The 19020-nt window shown below is 50.9% G+C and overlaps 1 protein-coding gene across 1 annotated transcript in view; it reads left to right on the forward strand.

Annotated features, from left to right (window-relative positions):
- Nucleotides 1–631: 631 nt before the first annotated feature.
- The window catches only part of LOC119099675 (pro-interleukin-16-like), a 20796-nt gene continuing 2407 nt past the window's right edge, over nt 632–19020 (forward strand). Inside the window, exons 1-3 of the mRNA XM_037222739.1 lie at nt 632–1758; nt 7803–7961; nt 12064–12211. Coding sequence (XP_037078634.1) covers nt 1072–1758; nt 7803–7961; nt 12064–12211 — 994 coding nt within the window. The 5' untranslated portion in view covers nt 632–1071. The remainder of the gene's footprint in view (nt 1759–7802; nt 7962–12063; nt 12212–19020) is intronic.

Here is a 19020-nt window from a genome sequence, read left to right on the forward strand (position 1 = left end):
CCGCGCAAAACGTCCTTAAATGCTATCACGGAGGAGCGCAAGAAGAGCGTCTCCAAGCTTCGTGGTCTGGTCATTCCTAGCAAAGTCGATGGCGTCTCAAAGAAGGGTCCCGCCGATATGCCGGCCATTAGAAGCCGAGAGCTGCCGGTGCTGGCTCAGTCCAAGTGTCGGCTGCAGAGTCCCGTGGCGTCGCCGAGGGCGAGGCGCTCCACCTCGGAGCGTCCCGAGCCCCGCCACCTCGCTTCGCCGCCCTGGAAGACCGACTCGGCAGCACCGCCCATTTACTCGCCGGCGTTCAAGCGCAAAAACGTCTCGGTGTCACGCTCGCCGTCGCCGGGGAGCTCGGCTTTCCGCTCCGTGTCCTCGTCCTCCCGCCTGGGCGGCTCGTCTATCGAGCTGTCGCGCGCGCCCTCCGACCCCAGCCCCTCCGGCCGCCGACACGACCCGCGCACTTCGCGGCCGCCGCAGGGGCACGACATGCATCCGGCGAGGGAGCCGCTCCAGCGCAGCAGCTCGCTGAACTCGCGGCCGCCGGCTGGCGCCGCCGACGGCCGACGGCGCGTGTCGGACGACGTGGCGCCGGCCGAGGGCCGCCGCCTGCCGCCACGCCTGCCGCTGGCCGACGCCGACACCGACGTGGGGAGCTCGACGCTGACGCTGGTCGACGAGCCGCTGGAGGAGGCGGCGTCGGAGCCGCGCAGCCGCGAGGGCAGCGTCGAGTTCGACCACCGCGCCAGCACGTCCACGCTGCACGGCTCGCCCGTCAAGGAGATCGACGTTGAGGAGGAGTTTGTCGGCGCCGCACGGACTGAGGCGAAGAAGGAGGAAGTGGTGCTGGTTCAGACGACCGTCACCAGGTCCGTCTCCGCGAAGACGGCCGTCGTGCACGACCGGCTGGAGCGGGTCAGTGGCTCACCGCCCAAGATCCAGGAGGACGGGGCGTGGCGGCGGTTCGCCTCACCGACGGACTCCGGCGGCCAGAGCCCGGGCGCAGCGGAAGAGCTGCGCGACCTCTCCAAACTCCGTCAGTCCACCAAGCCCAGCGTGAAGTCGCTGAAGGAGCGCTGGCAGATGCTGAGCGACGGTGGCGACGCGCCGAGCCCGGTCAGCCGTTCGTCGAGTGTGCGCTCTGAGCGGTCCGAGCTGACGCCTCGCGAGCCGGGCGGCTCGCCCGACCCGCCGGCCGCGCCGCCCGCCAAGGACGCGCCCACCAGCGTGCGAGACGTAGTCGACCGCAACTGGCCGAGCATCGAGAGCGAGCGCGCCGACATCGACCGGAAGCTGAGCACGCCCAGCTACGGCGAGGCGGCGGCCCAGTTGCGCGAGAGGCGCGGCCGTCCGTCCTCACGGCCCCAGAGCTGGGTCGAGAGCGAGCGCGAGCTGAAGCTGTTCGAAATGGGCAGCATGCTGGTCGGCAGCGCCGTCAGCACGTCCTCGAGCCAGGAGAACATCATGGACGCTCTGGACAGCACCAAGTCGCCGAGCGGCTCCACCAGTAGCCTGCTGGAGATGCTGACGGCCAACCTGAAGCGGACAGCGCGCTCGCGGCACGTGCTGAGTGTGAGTGACCTTCGGAGGGCCTTCGAGCGCTCGGACGGCCGCGCCTGCCACAGCCACATGACGCCACTAGACTCGAACGGCAGCGAAAGTCCGGCCGGCCCGACGGCAGCCGGCTCCATGGTGTCACTGACCTCCACCAAGGACCACTACGGCAGCATCACCTCGCTGGCCTCCTCCACCAGCCTCATCTCGCCGCACGTGAGTACCGGAGCCGGGAGGCGTGTCTGGAGCGAAGACGGTCATCTGAGATGCCCTGTCATGAGCTGTTGACGTCACGTGCCCACTGACAGTTCATCTCGGATAGCACGGTGCCTGTTTGGGGGTGGGAGGGGAAAAGGAAACTGTTCCTGCTATTTTATGTGTAATATGACCTGCTCTTGCGCTTTGCAGCTGTCTCTAACATCAGCTACGTGAGTGTTGAAGCATATCTAGAACACAGACAGCGATTTACTTTACTGCCGTTCATTCCGCCAGTTCAATTGTCAGCTGGTAAGTGGCGTGTCCCAGGGGAGTGATGATGCCCAGCCACGGTTCATTATTTCACCTCAATATAATTTTACCTAGCCATGGTCCATTGCCTCACCTACATATGGCGATGCCCGGCCATGCTCCATTGCCTCACCTAAACATGACAATGCCCGGCCATGGTCCATTGCCTCACCTAAACATGACAATGCCCGGCCATGGTCCATTGCCTCACCTACACGTGATAATGTTTGGTCGTGGTTGATTGCCTCACCTACACATAATAATTTCCAGCCATAGTGCATCAATCACCTCACCTACACATGATAATGTCCAGCTATGGCCCATCGCCTCACCTGCACATGATAATGTCCAGTCATGGCCCATCCCCTCATCTGCGCGTGATAATGTCCAGCTATGGCCCTTCGCCTCCCATGCACATGATAATGTCCGGCCATGGTCCATTCCCTCACCTTCCCATGAAGTGTTGTCGACGCAATGTTGTTCAGCTCAAAAAGCCAAACATTCTCCGGAGCTCCAGACAGCTTTGTTTTGTTGAGGCTAGTCTTTTACGATTTCATTGGCTTGATTCGGAAAAACTGAGCATGCCGCGAAGTTCCGATTGATGCCCTCTAAATAGTTTTGTCGTAACCATGTTTAAAAACTGGGTGCTGTCCGTGTGTGTGACAAGTTTTTCCCAGAGGGCATGAAAGGCGGGTCGTTGCTGAAAGGTACAAAAAAACTTGCTCTTGAAGAACTAACTTGAATGGTACCATACGAGGCATGTGGCAACATCAAGCTGCCCTTCTGGGCGCTCACCGGTGCATCCCCTGTGTAGGTCGAGCTCAGCAGCTGGTTCCCTACAGGGGGGGGGGGGGGAGAGGGGGGGGGGGCTGAGCTCTGTAAAGAAGCGTTTACCTGAGCTTTGCTACATCAACCCCATGCATTAAAATGTTGACCGGAGTGGGAGATGCAAGCTTGCATAAATCGCTTTACAACTGTACATGAGTTCAAGCCGGGGGTTCAGTCCTGACAAACCCCGCGCTTTTGACATGCTTCCGACATCGACATTTCTGTCTAGCGAGGCTGGATTTGTTTAGCATGAGGAACTGGCAAAGAAACCGGTCTTCGGCGGCCCCTTCTTACGAATTCAGTGTGAGCTTTTTACAGCATTGGCCATATAGACGCTTTCCTCGCGAACACCTAAGGAGTCAACAGATGGCCATAAATCTGAATGCCAATTCGCCACACGAATTCCTTTTGCAAGAAGAAGTGAAATTTCTTCGGTATGTGCTTCGCAAAAAAAAAAACGGAGGCTTAATCCGTTCGCCCGTCCAGCCGCCACAGTCCGTCATTCATCCGCACGTTCGTGATCCGAAGATCGGAATCGGCTTGGCAACGATGGACACGTGCTGCTGATGTCCTGTTGCGCCGACATCGCGCTGAAAGTCGTCGGTCAGTCGTCATCAGAGTGGTCACGGCAGGCAAGCGAGTTATGGCGACAGCACACGACATGGGAAATGTTTAGACAAGGCCAAATGACCAGACAAGAAAGCCAGTCAGTTAGGCTCGTTGCACGGGTCCTGTGATCATCATGATCACGAATGCTGCCAGTCGTCTGTTGCACAAATAAACCAGGGCAGGCCGGTAAACGAGAGCTAAAGGGCGGGTGGTGTCTGGTACTTCGCTCGAGCTATGTCTGTCTGCAAAGCTCATTGCGTGTAATTGATGTCAGTTGTCTGATCAGGATCTCGTGGTGAGAAAATCACACCGCCAGGAAGGATGGACATGTAGGATGTACAATATGACTCTGGCGGAATACGCATACAAAGCTCACTGGCCACACAACCTTCTCTGTCGGCCGGCTTCTAGATAAGTAGGTTGGCAATGGCGTTAAGTTGAAAGCGACAAAAATCCTCCTGCTGAACAGCTATAAATGGGCAAATAAGGATACCGTGATGCAATATGGAAGCACGTACGCTACCGGCCATGGCAATGATAAATCGGACGTAATTTCAGACTAGCAACGCTACACGACGTAATAAATGTCGTGTTGGCATCCACTTTCCTATTTCTAGGTGGCAGGGCATGATGAGGCGCTCGCCTGCTAAAAGTGCAGTCTGTATGTGATGGCATGACAATAATAAGCACATATCTAAACAAACACCTTCTTGGTGGGCACGGCGAGCAGCGACTGTCGATGAGCGCGCTCGATGGTGCCGAAGAGACACGATCGTCCGGACGAGCCGCTACCGATGGCCGGGGGCGCCTAACCGGCCGAGCGGTTGGGCTGAGTGCCTTTAGATCGGTCGATTTGGAGCCCAGTTCTCAGCGTGGGAACGTTCCGCCAGTTTCACGTCTCCAGCATGGAGTGACGACACCAGGCATGATGGTGTGCGCATGTGCCGATAAATAATCCCACGATTCGTGTTGACAAGAATGGCTATGGCCCTGCTGAAGAGGCCGACGAGACCCGGGGGCAGCTGCGTCATGTCACCGCCATGGTATTTCTGGCGGCAGGGCGACTGACTCTGGCCATTGACAGGCAAGCTGTACTGACAGAAGGACGTCACGTTTTGATGATGGTACAATAGGTGTCTCTGGTCTGCAAACAGATGAACGGGTGCCGGCCCGCTGCTATTCCGGCGGGCGGTGACCAGCGGACAGCGATGCCACCTGCCCAGTGCAGGTCTTGCGGGTATGCCCCTATCAGCCGCAGAAGGTGATCAGCCGGCGAGCACACCGCTCGCTAGAGACGACGCCCCAGCGAGTCTATGCGTTTGGCCTCAATTGACGACAAGGCCCGGGGCGGGGGACGTTGGGCGTCTGGGTGCACTGTACAACGCCAGCCGGATGCAAGCGTGCTTTTCCGGATGCGCCGGATGCGAGTTTGCTTCGGAAGAGGTCCGTAAGGGTCACGGGGTGGCTGCCGGGCAACAGCTGCAGCCAGCGCGACTGGTGCTGGGCTGAAGAGGCTCCGAAGACCAGCTGCAGCCGTGCTTCTCTTGCACCAACTCGTGTTAGAAATGTCTCCCCAAATGCCGCGACAGAAGCCTCCGCCACCAAGGCAGATGGTGTGTGTGACTCTGCGGCCTAGTGATCCGACTCCGTTGCAAAAGGCAGCCACGTCGTGGTCTTGAGTTTGGTATCACACGTCCCTGAAGCTACAGCCGTGCATATACCACTACACGGCACGCCAGCGACTGTAGCGGATACACCGACGGGATCCCGGCAAGCATTACTCTACCCCCACGAGCCGCCCCCAGCGCATGCGGCCAGGCGAGGGCCAAACCAGGACCGGGACTTGCTGACGACCAGCCTCAGGGCCTCTGGGCCACGGACTGGGGCGCTGCAAGCTGGGTCGCGGAGCACCAGCGGCTGCAAGCACCAGACCACCAGCACCGCGGGTAGACACTCATTAGCTGCTGAGGCTCGTCCCGTGACCGACATCCCTTGTCGGCCTGGATCGCACCGGTCGGCCCAGGGGGCCGCGAGATAGATACGGTGCTCAGCGCTGTCAATGTGACTTACCGCAGGACGGCGGCGCGACCGTGTAGAGGCCGGGCTGGCCGCAGAGCGCGGCCGTGCGCGGCGTCGCCGCTGGACGTGATGTAGTGCAGCCGCTGGACGCGGCGCTGACCGGGCGGCTGGCCGCCGGGCCTGGAGGGACGCACTCGTGCCGTCATGTCGCATTATTCAGCAGCCGATGGGCGCAGCGTCCGGCGCCAGCTGCGGTGTACCGCGGGCGTTCAATCGAATGGGTAATGAGCTCCTGAGGCCATGCAGCTTGTGTTTTGTCCATATCGGCAGAGTCCGGCGGAGAGTTTGCAACGTCGTATGGAAAAGCGAAGGTGTGTGGCCACTTTCTGTTTCAGAATGATGTTTAGATATTCTGTGTCGACATGATAGAGCTTTACCCACACACAGACCTGGAAAAAGTAACGCAAATGCATGAATGTGGTGAGGACTTAATGTAGCGAACATGACAAGTTTCGTGAACGCCATATAACTCAGCTCATAACTCATAGAGCTGACTAAAGCCTGGTGATAATAACTCGGAAAGGTACTGGAAAACGATAGGAGGATAAAACTGTGTCCTGACGAATAATTACAGCCCAACTAAGTATAAAAAGTCAATATACAGCATGATCCAGCCTAACATTCAGGGCGCTGGCGCCTAACGCTAGAAAAGGAAACTTTGCGGCAAGCTACGCCTCACGTTTGTAGACGAGTGGGACAGGTTTTTCAGTTGTAGAGATCTGTACCAGAAGGATGGACTCCATCTTTCTGGGAAGGGCGTACACGTCCTGAGCAGGGCGCACAACGTATCATTCAGGTAAACTAGCTTCTGGGGATGGGAGGGTGAACGTAGAACGCCAGCGTAACAAAAATTCAAAATTGTTTAACAGTGAGCCAAAAATAAATGTAGGAAAACTGAAGTGCTTCTATGCTAATGCAAGAAGCATCAGAAACGAGTTGGGCTAGCTCCATGCTTATATGCTTGAAGAATGATTAGACCTGGTAGCTGCTACTAAATTTTGGATCCCATGAAGAATGGCGATGGTGTAGAATGCCTCTGAATATATTTGGTTATGCCGAAGGGCAACAGATTACAAACTGGAACCTGCTATAAGCTCCGAATAGTTTTCAAGATTTGAAGATAGAAATAGGTGAAGAAATTGACCGAGGTACGAATAATGGAAAATGTGTGGTACCGGGAGATTTCAACATCCCAGGCTGGGGCGGAGTTTTTGGGCAATTATCAAATGGTCACAAAATATATTTGCTTGTTTTGAAGAAACTTTTCGGCAGGTGGTGTGCGAACCCACAAGGGGAGATGAGGTTTTGGTCTTGTTACGACTAAAGAGGAGAGGTTCGTAGATGCTTTGACAGTAGGTGAAACTACTGGAAAATAGTGACCATAATATTGCAAGGTTTGCATTGCGTCTAGGTTATTCAGGTAAAGATTAGCATACTCTTACTCCAAGTTTTGCTAGGAGGAGATTTGAAGAACTTCTAGCCTTTTTTGCTAGCATCCAGTGGGAGGATATTCTAATTGGTCTCACTGCACATCAGATGTGGAAGGTGTTCAAGGATAGGTTAGAAGAATGACAGAAAGGTTTATTCACTTTAGGAAAATGCGAGAAAATGGGTATAAGAAGCACCCATGGCTGACACAGACCGTGCGCAGTTTGATGACGGCGAAGAAAGAGACATGTGATAGGCAAAAAGTCAGCTTGGCCAGCCTCTATCCCACATTACCCTGGTGTCAGCCCGGCCAGCCTCAGCACCATATTACCCTGGTGTCAGCCCGGTCAGCCTCAGCACCACATTACCCTGGTGTCAGCCCGGTCAGTCTCAGCACCACATTACCCTGGTGTCAGCCCGGCCAGTCTCAGCACCGCATTACCCTGATGTCAGTCCGGCCAGCCCCAGCACCATATTACCCTGGTGTCAGCCCGGCCAGCCTCAGCACCACATTACCCTGGTGTCAGCCCGGCCAGCCTCAGCACCACATTACCCTGGTGTCGGCCCGGCCAGCCTCAGCACCACATTACCCTGGTGTCAGCCCGGCCAGCCTCAGCACCACATTACCCTAGTGTCAGCCCGGCCAGCCTCAGCACCACATTACCCTGGTGTCGGCCCGGCCAGCCTCAGCACCACATTACCCTGGTGTCAGTCCGGCCGGCCTCAGTCCCACATTCTGTCCGCCTCACACACCGGCCGTCTGCTCGCCTAGGCTGGACTGACGACTCGTCCCCGTGCCGTACCGACAGGAGCTGCAGCAGCTGATTGAGGAGGCTAACCAGAGCCTGGAGGAGGCCGGCACACCCTCCCACGAGATCATCGTGGCGGTGGTGCACCGCGAAATGCTGGGTGGCAGCATCGGCATCACGCTGGCCGGCGGCGCCGACTACGAGAACAAGGAGATCTCGGTGAGTGGCCGGTCAGCACGTGACGTCGTGGCGTCGCCCGTCGTATTTGGTGATGTCAGCGGTACTTACAGGGGGATGCGCTTTCCAAAGCCATGCTGGCAACCAGTCTCCAGAGTTGCAAGGATTTCCAAAGGCAAGAATCGGGCCTTCTTTTGGACAACTGCTTTGCAGTGCACCGAAATTAGGTCTGCACTTATGTTTGCCTAAAGTGGGGCTGTAGGGCCGCTTCATACGTAGCCCCCCAATTGCTTGTTCTTGGGTGTTGATGTTTCGTATAGCTGGGCATAATTTAAGATTTTTTAATGGTATCGGTTTTAGTTGTTTATTCATTCTCATGTATATAGTTATTTATTCATTCTCATGCATACAGTTATGGGGTCGCCGTGAACTTCAAAAAATATTTGCGCTGATACTTGCGTCAACAAATGCATGTTAAGTTTTCCAATGAAAGACATTGCACTGAATCAAAAGCCGTTCTTGCGGTAGTTTCTGGTGGTTTATTTGCTTAAACCGTGCTCAAATGGTTCCCACTCCCCGTAACAGATCCGTTGCTTCCACTTAGAATGTTTTCCCTGTGGAAATGACGTGCTTGATGTGATGATGTGGAATGTGTTGCGAGTGTAGCATGCTGCCTCGTGCATAGTGTCACAAGGCTGTTTTCCCAAATATGTGGTTTGCTTTGCATCGTTGCGTTTGATGATGCAGGGGCGGGGGCATTCCGGCGGTCGAAGAGTCGGAATTCTCAAAAATGCACGAACTATCTAGCTGTATTTGACGATATATTGGTGCCCCACCGTAGGCGCACCGAAAAATTATTGTACCCTCCATCTTCAAACTGAACAAGTACACTGCGCCCAGTGGCTCACGTGACACTCGAGATCGGCGTATCTTTGTAGATCAGCCTTCGGGACATGGGATCTGAACTGAGTGGTTACCTGGCACTCAAGGGCTCCACCCACGTCTTTGAACCGGCGTTTTTCAGCATTTTCCCCAGTCCATTGCCATACACCTGGCCAGCTTTCACACCTAGGTCATTTCACTCAGCGAGTGTAGAGATGTGACTCATGGTTTACCTTCCTGCCATTTTTATGAGCAGTGTAGATCACACTTGTCCAGGGTGTCGACGCAGCTGAGAGGAAATCACGTTTCCGCCATTTCTCCGTGGCGGGCGGTGGGCAGAGGATGACGCCGTCCGGGAAACTGAAGCCAATCGATGAGCTTTTCGCCTTTTTGACATTAGAATCGGACCTCTGCGCTGACTCCACATCACGGGCCATCCAGTCTGTTTTGATGAACGATACCAAAGTGAAATCTAGCCCCAGCTCGGGCCGTTGCTAGGGTTTACTACGAGGGTTGGGGTTGGGGTGGCAGGGTATGGGGCTTCAGCAGGACTGACGACGGGGGGGGGGGGGGCGCTTGAGCTTTGTTTTTGGAGCTCGAGTCTCGGGCCTTTCTGCAGTTTCCACACCAAACAGATTGCTAAGGCCACAAACGGTAACAGATACATGCAGTTCCAAACGTTCCAGTGGTCTATCAATGTGTGTGTGTTGCCTGGCGCCGAAAACAGCTGATCAGCTGCGTATCGCACATATCTGCTCTATTATCCGCTGACCTTGTCACTAAATTGCTGCTGCTGAACGAGACAGGCTCATTAGGGTGCTATGTCAGTTGCAGAACATGGTGAGGCGGCGATAATCTTGGTGTGAAATAACGTGCTATTGAGTGACATGTTATTAAACTGCTAATAATGTTTCTTCGCAATATTCAAAATTCGGTCAGCCCGAGCTAGAACCTGCCAATACATTATATCACGCTATAGTCATTGTTGACGTCTGGTGGTAAAAATAAGAACTTACCTAATTTTCAGTTAAATGAGGTATTTTGTGATTTTATTAGATCAGTTTGACAAGACAGATTCATTAGTGGCAAACTTGTTTCTTAAAAACAGACAGAGATTGAGAAAATACGTCAACGAAAATGCAGTGTACAGTATTTCAGCAGACACGGAGCAGTACATAGAAACATACCACAGCCTCAAACATTGAACCTGATGCACATTTTATCACTTCACTTGATTAAATCATTTAGTAACGTCACTCTCAACATCTCCACAATCATGTCAAGCATCACGAGCGATCGCAAGTTCATGAAGCGTTAAGATGATTAGCCCCAATACCTCAAACGTAAGGCCGGTGCATCGGAACCGCTACGACAGAAACGTTATGTTGGAAAAGAGCGAATACGCTCTTGAATTGGGCCGCTCATCCCGTGAGCATGTGCTTTCCTCTGCACTATTAATCAACCTAAAAGGCGAAAGCCGGCTGTCATTACTACGCTGGCATCAAGGTACCGTGCATCAGACCTGCGCATGTAATCCATGTCGTTCCGCTCCGCCGATCACGGGACCTGACGCCTCTGTCACCGCTCAGCTCTAGCACCGCTCTCTCCGCGACCTGGGCATGGACGGGGAATCATTTCACCTCAATGGAGGGTTAGTTAATGCCTCTGAGCTCCTGTTCACTCAGATGTTTGTCAGTAGTGGCTCTATCCCCAGCTCTGCGTCCCATTTGATTAGCTGGCCTGAAAACTACAAACTAATGGCCCATATTCTAAAATATAGTCTAAAATACAAACCTATGGTCGCGAGATTTTAAGTTCACAGTTGGCAGAGTAAAGGAACAAACGTCTTTCTGAGGCTCAAGGCGACATTATTCGATACGCTTTACTGCCTGGGTGCTGGTCTCTGCATCGTCGTCGCGCATCGTCGCCAAAAGCTCAGCCTCGGTATGAAACCAGGATGCATTCCTCTCCACGACGGGCTGTGTTATCTCCTGCATGTGGTCTGGGAGGGAACTGAGAAGATTCGGAGAATGCGTCGTCGTCATCATGAGGATTTACGACAGTGGTATGTAGTGGTTGACCAGATACTTCGCCATATCCTGAACCTGAGTGTTTGTAATTTTCATTGACTTGTATGTCCGCAGTAAACGGGCACCGAGCGTGAGCCACAGCATTGGTATAACATAGGAACATGCGGCTCGCCGCGTCGAAAGCAACCGTCCTGCTTTGGACGCTGGCAGCCAGATCATAGAGAAGCTGCTGATCGTAGCCGGCGTCAGCAGGCGCAGCTGCCATCGTCTCGGCGACGTTGGTACTGATCGACTGAACTGGACGATAGGCAGCTAGTGCACTGCTCCTGCAGCTACTTTGCCGCGCGGCCATACAAATGACTTTGATCCGGTTGTCGGACCAGCGAGCTTCTGGAAAATTTGCCGCAGATCAAGCTCATTTGCATGCAGCTGGTTAATGAACCAGTGAACAGGTCTCTTATAGACCGGCTGAAATATCTGGTAGATGCCGCCAGAGCTTCCTATGTTTATCGCGGTGCTGTCACACCCAAGAACAGTCTCCGTTATACTCACAGTGTATAGCCTGGAGTTCACTGAACTGGTTTCTGGCCTACCTAGACTGCAGGGTGAAGTGTGCGATGCGTTTTTCACCGGGCTCGGCTATCACAGTGACGTGCTCTTATTGGCGCACATCTGCTGCGCTGACATAGGGGAGACCCCCCTCTCCCCTTCCCCCCTCTCCCCCCCCCCCCCCCCCCGACCGCCGTGGTGCAGTCCAGCTCATGTCGCTCCGACGACTAGCTCTGGTCGTCTGAGATACTTCCGATCAAATCTGGTGCCGGGCTCGTCACATTTGGTTGGTGTACACTTCTTTTATAGGCTGTGGGTATGAAAAGAAAACGGAGATGAATTACTTACTGACACTGCTAGAAAATAACACTGCTTACAAGGTACGCTGCTAACAATTGCCACATAACTGATCACCGTAGTTTTTTCCCGTGGCACCACATATCCACTGGTCGAACACATGGGGATATATTCGATAAAGTGGAATTTTATTCAATATTGGCGGGGTGGGATAACTAGTCACTCCCCTGAAAGGGCAGGGGGGGGGGGGGGGGTGTTGTGCTGGGCATGAAACGCCAACGTCCCCCCCCCCCCCCCCTCTTGGCCACGCCTCTGGTCCCAGCTCACTCGGGTGGTCAGTGGGCTACACAGAACCTGCGATCCACTGAGCGGCGCCTGTGTTTCAGGTCAACAAGGTGATCACGGGCTCCGTGGCTGACCGAGACGGTCGGATCAAGAAGGGGGACCGCGTCATCTCCATCAACGGCCGCTCCATGAAGGGCACCACCCACCGTGAGGCGCTCAACACGCTCAAGGTATGCCCGCAACCGGAGCGTGCGGCATTCGATGCTACTATGCTACGGGCGTGCACGGCATGCACACTTCCTGATAGGATGTTCCGGGTGCGCAGGGCATGCGCGGTTCCTGACAGGATAAACGCAGCACCTGCCTTAGCTCCTGCACTAGCACAGTCCAGGGATCGCCTTTACGTTCTCTCCGTTGCGGGACGCTTCGGACGCTTCTGTCGGAGCCTCTGTAGCCTGGTTGAGGCGGGGGCGGGGGGGGGGGGGGGGGGGTAGACCGATAGAGTAGTGGTTAAACTGTGCTCCTGGGTAACGTGGGGTACGGGGTTCGATTTCTCGCGGTACCCGCTCTTCCCGTCAGGGTAAGACGCAGGTGACGCCATATAGCCTCAGCAACGGGGTGCGTCATAAAGCCCCAAAACACACAAAGCATGGTCACTGATGTACGAGCAGTTATCGAAAGCTTACCTTTACTCCTGAAGCTCTTTTGAATCATTTCTTCGCTGGACGTGATGTGGCTCTCAATTATGAGCCCTAAGCATGCGAAATGCCAGAAACAGCGGCAACAGATGTGACTTCTTTGTTTTACATTTAACGTTTGTCTCCTTCGTAAAACGTGCTGCCAATTTGCTTTCAGGGCTTGGACGGTTTACCGTAATATTTGTTTCGTGAACCTTAAAAAATACGTCATTTCGAATCTCTTATAGGGCAGCAAATGGGTGAACGGAACTCGGCTTACGAATTCGAGATAAAACAAGCATTCTAAAACAAACGTTTTTGCCCGCGGAAAAGGAATCTCTAACACTAGCTGACAAGTTGTATCTTACAGAATGCATTGTGTATCTTGAAAAACGCATTTTCAACCCATTGCATAGCATTTCATGTGCTTAGCACATCGCCGAATTGCAACATTCGACAACGGAAGGTTAGCGAAATGGCATGACTCATGTTGATTTCCCTATTGATGTGCGGGAGCTCTGATTTTGCAGCGAGGCAGAACTTCTGTATATCTTTTACAGTTTTTGGTCGAGCCATTTTAGAAGCTACGGAGCCTCTCATATGTCCGAAGAGCAAACGTGGTTCAAATCAAAACATGCCGCCACGGCCTTGCAAGAGTAACTGGAGGTCATATGAAACCGTGCCGTAATCTGTCGCGATCTTATCCTGGGCAACGGTACACTTTGAAATCTGCATGAAAAATTACAACGCTGATTTGCTGAGGAGCTGGCCGTCAACGCGTGACAAACGTCTTGGACACACGAGCACATCAGACAAGGACGATATTCCTAGCAATCATTCCATTCTTTTTATCGCAGCATTTTTTAGAAACATCCTTCTTGTTTTTTTAAAATGTCCCGCGAATGCGTGAAATACATGTGCACCCATTGTAAAACGTACGGCTCTTTGTGACATCGTTTTGGTTGTAAGCTGGAAGGAACATAAGGGCACACACATCATCTTTTGAGAATCGCTGCATCCGGGCATTGGGCACGTTTTCTCTGGGTTTGTCATCCGTTTTCTTATGCTGTTAGTCATAGAATGTACTCCTAATGCAGCCATTTAAAATGAAGTTTAGAACAGGGTGACTTTACGAATAGGTAGCGAACTGAACGCACCCAGCACTCGTTTGTTATAAGAACACTATGCCTTACATCTTTAGGAACACACGTCATAGCCGCCTGGCGGCGGTTAAAAGAGGGTATAATTGGTGGCCTTTCAGCGCTAAAATAATTTCATGCGCGTTTCAGAACTCTTTATCTAATGACGATGCTATCATCTTAAAGGAATGATCATAGATGTGTGAAAGCCGCTGGCCGCTCCACGAAATGTCTCATTTCCATTCATTACGTATAACACACCTGCCATCTAGCGGCTAGCAACGGATACTGTACTTGGAGGCAAGAGCAGCGCCAACAGATCGCTGTGTGGTAGACCGCCACACTTAATGTATGTTCCCTTACCCCCTAAATCTCTGCCGCCCACTAAAATGCATGCATGGTATAAATTTGAAGACAACATGGCATTTTGATATCTAAGCCACAAGAAAACAGGTACTAGGTAGGCGAGAACCAGAAGAAGTCGCGCGGAGAATCAGGACTGCATCTTTTCCTCTTCAAAATGCTTCCAAATTATATATTTTCCGTTAATAGCGATGCATTCAAGAACAGTCCGCTGCGAAGGTCGATATACTCCGGTAACACCAATGGTTCGGTGAATAGGCGAGATGTAGTGAGCAGCTTGCTCTTACATCCTGACTGTGAGTCGATTGGAGCAAGCTTACATCGTCTTCTTCATCCCAGGTTGTATTGGAACATGGAGTGGGATATAGCTCTCCGCCTAATGTACTTTCTCACGTTATAAATTTCATGGTTTTTGCTGGCAACGACGTATTTATCTAATCTGACGGCGGCGGGAGAGTCAGAACACAGTGTAGCTCAGTTCCCCCTCTAGTGTTTCACTCTTGCGTATGCCTCTGATCAATGACCATGTGTGTTGATGTGTTTCGCTCGGGGTTCTGCCCCTCCCTCCTTCTCCCACCCACCTCCACCCCAGTCACAGAGGCATGACAAATTTTTTGAGGTAACCGAGGACACTCTAAAACACACTGGGACGTCAGTGGAGAGCACACGTATTGTCAGCATGAGCAATCATGAAATCCACCTCTCTGTACCCGCACTGGAAAAGGCCGGAAAGTTCGGCGTGCGCATCATAACGATAAGGGGTTGCTATTGTTGTAAATTTGATATTAATATTTTCATGTCATTAATTTTTAATTACCTTTTGTATTTTTTGCCCGACGACCTAAATCCCCTCCCCCATTTTTGTTCTCAACGGATTTAGCCCACATTGTTTGGCGAAAGGTAATTTATGTTGCAAATTTGTTTATCATTTAAAAGATTGGCTTTAATTTAAGCTTCACGGCAGTCATGTCGGAACGGATCCAGGTGGTTCGGATGCAGCGTGCTGTAGATATGTGCCTCTTCTGATCTAACTGTAGAGCCGGCTCTCTAAATGTCGTCTAAGGGCGCCGAAGGCACACTTTTATGGCGGCCACGGGCGGCAACACGTATTTTTGGTTGTGGGGACGGAGACAGGAATGGCCATTAAGAACTTCTGTCATCCTCGTCCTCCGGAGCTTTTCAGTCTATGCTCTCAAACCCTTGGGTCTTATGGTCCTAGGTAGCTGTGTCAAGTGTATTGCATCGTCTGTCCGCTTGGGTTTTACATGCCATCTGGCGGCGAGAGCAAACACGACTTTATCTTTAGAGGTTAGGCAGTATTGTAGTGTTGGTATGCGCACTGTTCTATATGGCAAGCATATATTTCGTTTCTATGGAGCGGTAAGCATCCGGCTACATTAATGGATCCTGTTAAGAAGTTTGGGTCAAAGCTATTTGGCCAGATCACATAATTAGTTCAATTTTACTTATGTCCATGGATCTAAGTCGCAGAACCCCTTATGCGAAATGCTGCTCTATTTAAGGTACTATTTCTGCATGAATCACGAGCGGTGGGGAAACTTTTCTTTTAAATTGGGCCTCGTACCACACTTTTCGTAGCAACTTTGTGATAACATGGACAGCTGTAATCAGCAACATAACCACAATCAGCAATTCTCAATAGCACACAATCGTGTTTAACAACTTATAATGTGTAATTCACATTTACCAGTAAATGAGGGGTTGAGGCTAAAACCAAACTGCTTTAATTGAACACATGGAAATGTGCTATAAACACAACAGTGGGAATGGGTTTGTTGAAGCAATGGCTTAAAAATGTGTCCACGTGCTATAAATAGGATGGCCACATGCATGCTTATTGTTAAATTATCGTTTTGCTGCTTGAGGTGTGCGTAAGTTTCCATCCAATGCATGTATGTTATATCAAGTAAGCCACTTTAATTTCATGGTGGCTGGTTCTTCATGACCATAACAAAGTGATAACGTACCATCCATAAAAATAGTTTGAATTAAATGCGTAAGATTGGGCGTTATTCGTTGGATATCTTTATATGCTGTACACAGCAGTGCACCTAAAATGCTTGCGTTTCGAAAGTCTGAGGTTATCTTGAATTGTTAAATCCCGACAATAGAAAACATGCAGCTATATATATATATGGCCGCACGATTCCAAACGAACCTCAATCTTTCTTATAATATTGTACTGATGAACCTAAGGCTGTCAAAAACGATAACACCGTTCCAATACATGGTATGTATTTATTCGAGTTTAGCTAGGCATGATTGCTTTTTATGTCGCGGATGATATATTTTGACAAAACAGGAGTGCAAAAGCAACTTGCACGTAGCGCCTTTCTTCCAGCCCGTTGGCTGCAATGCGTAAAGGCACGCAAAAAGAACTGATCTTGCCGCGCAGACACCAGTCACCGTGGTGGAATCACAATTTCGGTAGAGCGCAGAAATTATGCTGACCACATTCGTAACGTGGCGAAACGCGTAGCGGTGGGTTCGCTTTCCAGAATAAACGTTCATATATGACTCGCCAATGAGAATCATTTAGCCGTTAGCTAGATAGTGTCAGCCTTACTACAGTGCAACCGACAGTAGTGCACTTGTGTGGCACGGTAAAGGTCTTGTGCTGTTTGGGTAATTTACCAGGGGAAAATTAACCTGTTCGAGATGTATAACAATGATGGAATGGTGGGTTAAGAGTGCTAGCAATAAACTATGTTCAGCACGGAATAAGGTTAAAAAGATACCTCCCGGAAAGCTTTCGGTTTTTTGCATGGTCTCTCATTTTTTTAAACTAAGCTGGACCAGTAATCCACACTATCGATGCCGTGCCAATATAAAAATTGCTATTCAATCTTGTTGTCTTACAAGATCTTCCAACCAAGAATTGGTGGCGCCAATATCCTATTTAGTAGCGGGGGAAGTGCTTACAAAGGGATTACAAAATGATAAGGTGCTTGCATTTGACGGCCAAAAAGTCGAATTAGAAAATGGCTTACCACATCGCATAAAGTTACCCCTCAGTTGAGAACATAATGTGTAGGTTGTGGCTTCAAGTTACTCAGCTGCACATTCATGGCGACAGCACTGCGAGCAAGGATCAAAGAAGATCGTCGTTGTGTGATGGTCAACTTTTTAATACATTTTTTGTAATATCCCAGCCCAAAATATTGGTAGGGGCAAACCAACATGGGGCAACTCAACAGTGGGGGCCAGGACACTTGGAAAATAATTCAAATCGTCACCTGTGATTTCAATGCCACTACACACCCGCCACCAAATCCAGCCAGTGGACAGGACGCCGTTTGACCCCCTCAAAACCCTCTTCAATTTGGCGATGATATCACGGATGCTCTCCAAACCAGGTAAAACTGTCAGTGCGTCACATGGAGCAGCTGATGAGCCAGGCGTGAACGAGCGCAACAAAACCACAGAACGTCTACCGAACCGGGTCGGTGGGTGGTCGACCGAAATCTCTTCAGGGTTGATGATTTTTTTCCTTCACGCATCACCCACACAACGATCGTCCTGCGGTGCATGTCCTAGATATATGCGAAATATACTACACGTAAGCCGACTTGGTACCGTCTGAATCCTCCCCTGTTACGTCTTCTTTAGTTAGCCATGCGCAAAATATTGCTGAAAACGGGGGCAGATCATTGCAGCATAGACAGCACGATAGTCGTATCAACTTGGCATATAAGTTTCTGCCTTCCCATGTATATTGCTTGGCAGTGTGCTTACTTTTGCCTTTGTTCTTGATGTTATATATATATATATATATATATATATATATATATACAAGTATTTATATATTGTTCCCTGTGCATTACAGCCTATTAGGCGTTTATGACCGTCTTGGTCGTTTATTCGAGGCTTTGTGTGGTGGTGTTTATCGTTGTTTTTGGTATGTCGATGCAGAATAATATAAAAAATCATCCATTTGTCAATGTTTCAGTCCATTCCATGATCGTCGTCTGGACGGACTCTGTAAATATGCAGTCATGCACAGTGCATATAAGAAGTTTAGTTTTCATCAAGGCAACTCAATACCAGGCAACGCGCTCAGGACCATTTAACACAGGGCGACGGGTGCCAAGCGCCGCGGTGGAATAACAAAAAATGGAACCAAAGATACTCTTCAGTAATGCAATAAGCTATGGAGTTGGAGTGCAACATGAACCTTTCCAATGATACCAAATTTGTACGAAACAGTATTTTTCTTTTTAGCTCTCAAAGCTGGCGGCAATGGTTACGTATGAGACTAGTCGAGCTGGCGGCAATGTGAGGAATTTTTTTCTGCACTTGACCTGGTGCAAATACAAAATGGCTCACGTTTTCATAGCAACGGTGCATGAGGCCTTACGAATAATAAACAATAGCTTTGTTGGTGAGCATCATCTTGGTTTTGTGCATTTCAGTTTCACGGATTGACAAATGCGCTGATGGAAAATTTCATCGTAACGTGCGTGAGATCCCTTTGACAGATTTTTCTTTGTCGTGGCATCATCCATTGTGCCTCAAAATGTTTGGAATGCTTCGAAAGTTAATACTTGAATCGATGTTTTGGTGTGGCTACTTTCTCTGAGTTTTAATTCTTTAAACGCCTGCAATGCCGATCGAATCTTCCACACGCCAGAACAAACCGTCAATATGTGTGTGTGTGTGTGTGTGTGTGTGTGTGTGTGTGTGTGTGTGTGTGTGTGTGTGTGTGTGTGTATGTGTGTCTTTCTTTCTTCTTCTTTCTCTCTCTCTCTCTCTCTCTCTCTCATCTCTCTCTCTCATCTCCTCTCTCTCTCTCTCCTCTCTCTCTCTCTCTTCTCTCTCTCTCTCTCGCTCTCTCTCTCTCTCTCTCTCTCCTCTCCTC

Source organism: Pollicipes pollicipes, unplaced genomic scaffold, assembly GCF_011947565.3.
Source record: "Pollicipes pollicipes isolate AB1234 unplaced genomic scaffold, Ppol_2.1 Scaffold_4881;HRSCAF=5763_pilon_pilon_pilon, whole genome shotgun sequence".
Lineage (NCBI taxonomy): Eukaryota > Metazoa > Arthropoda > Thecostraca > Pollicipedomorpha > Pollicipedidae > Pollicipes > Pollicipes pollicipes.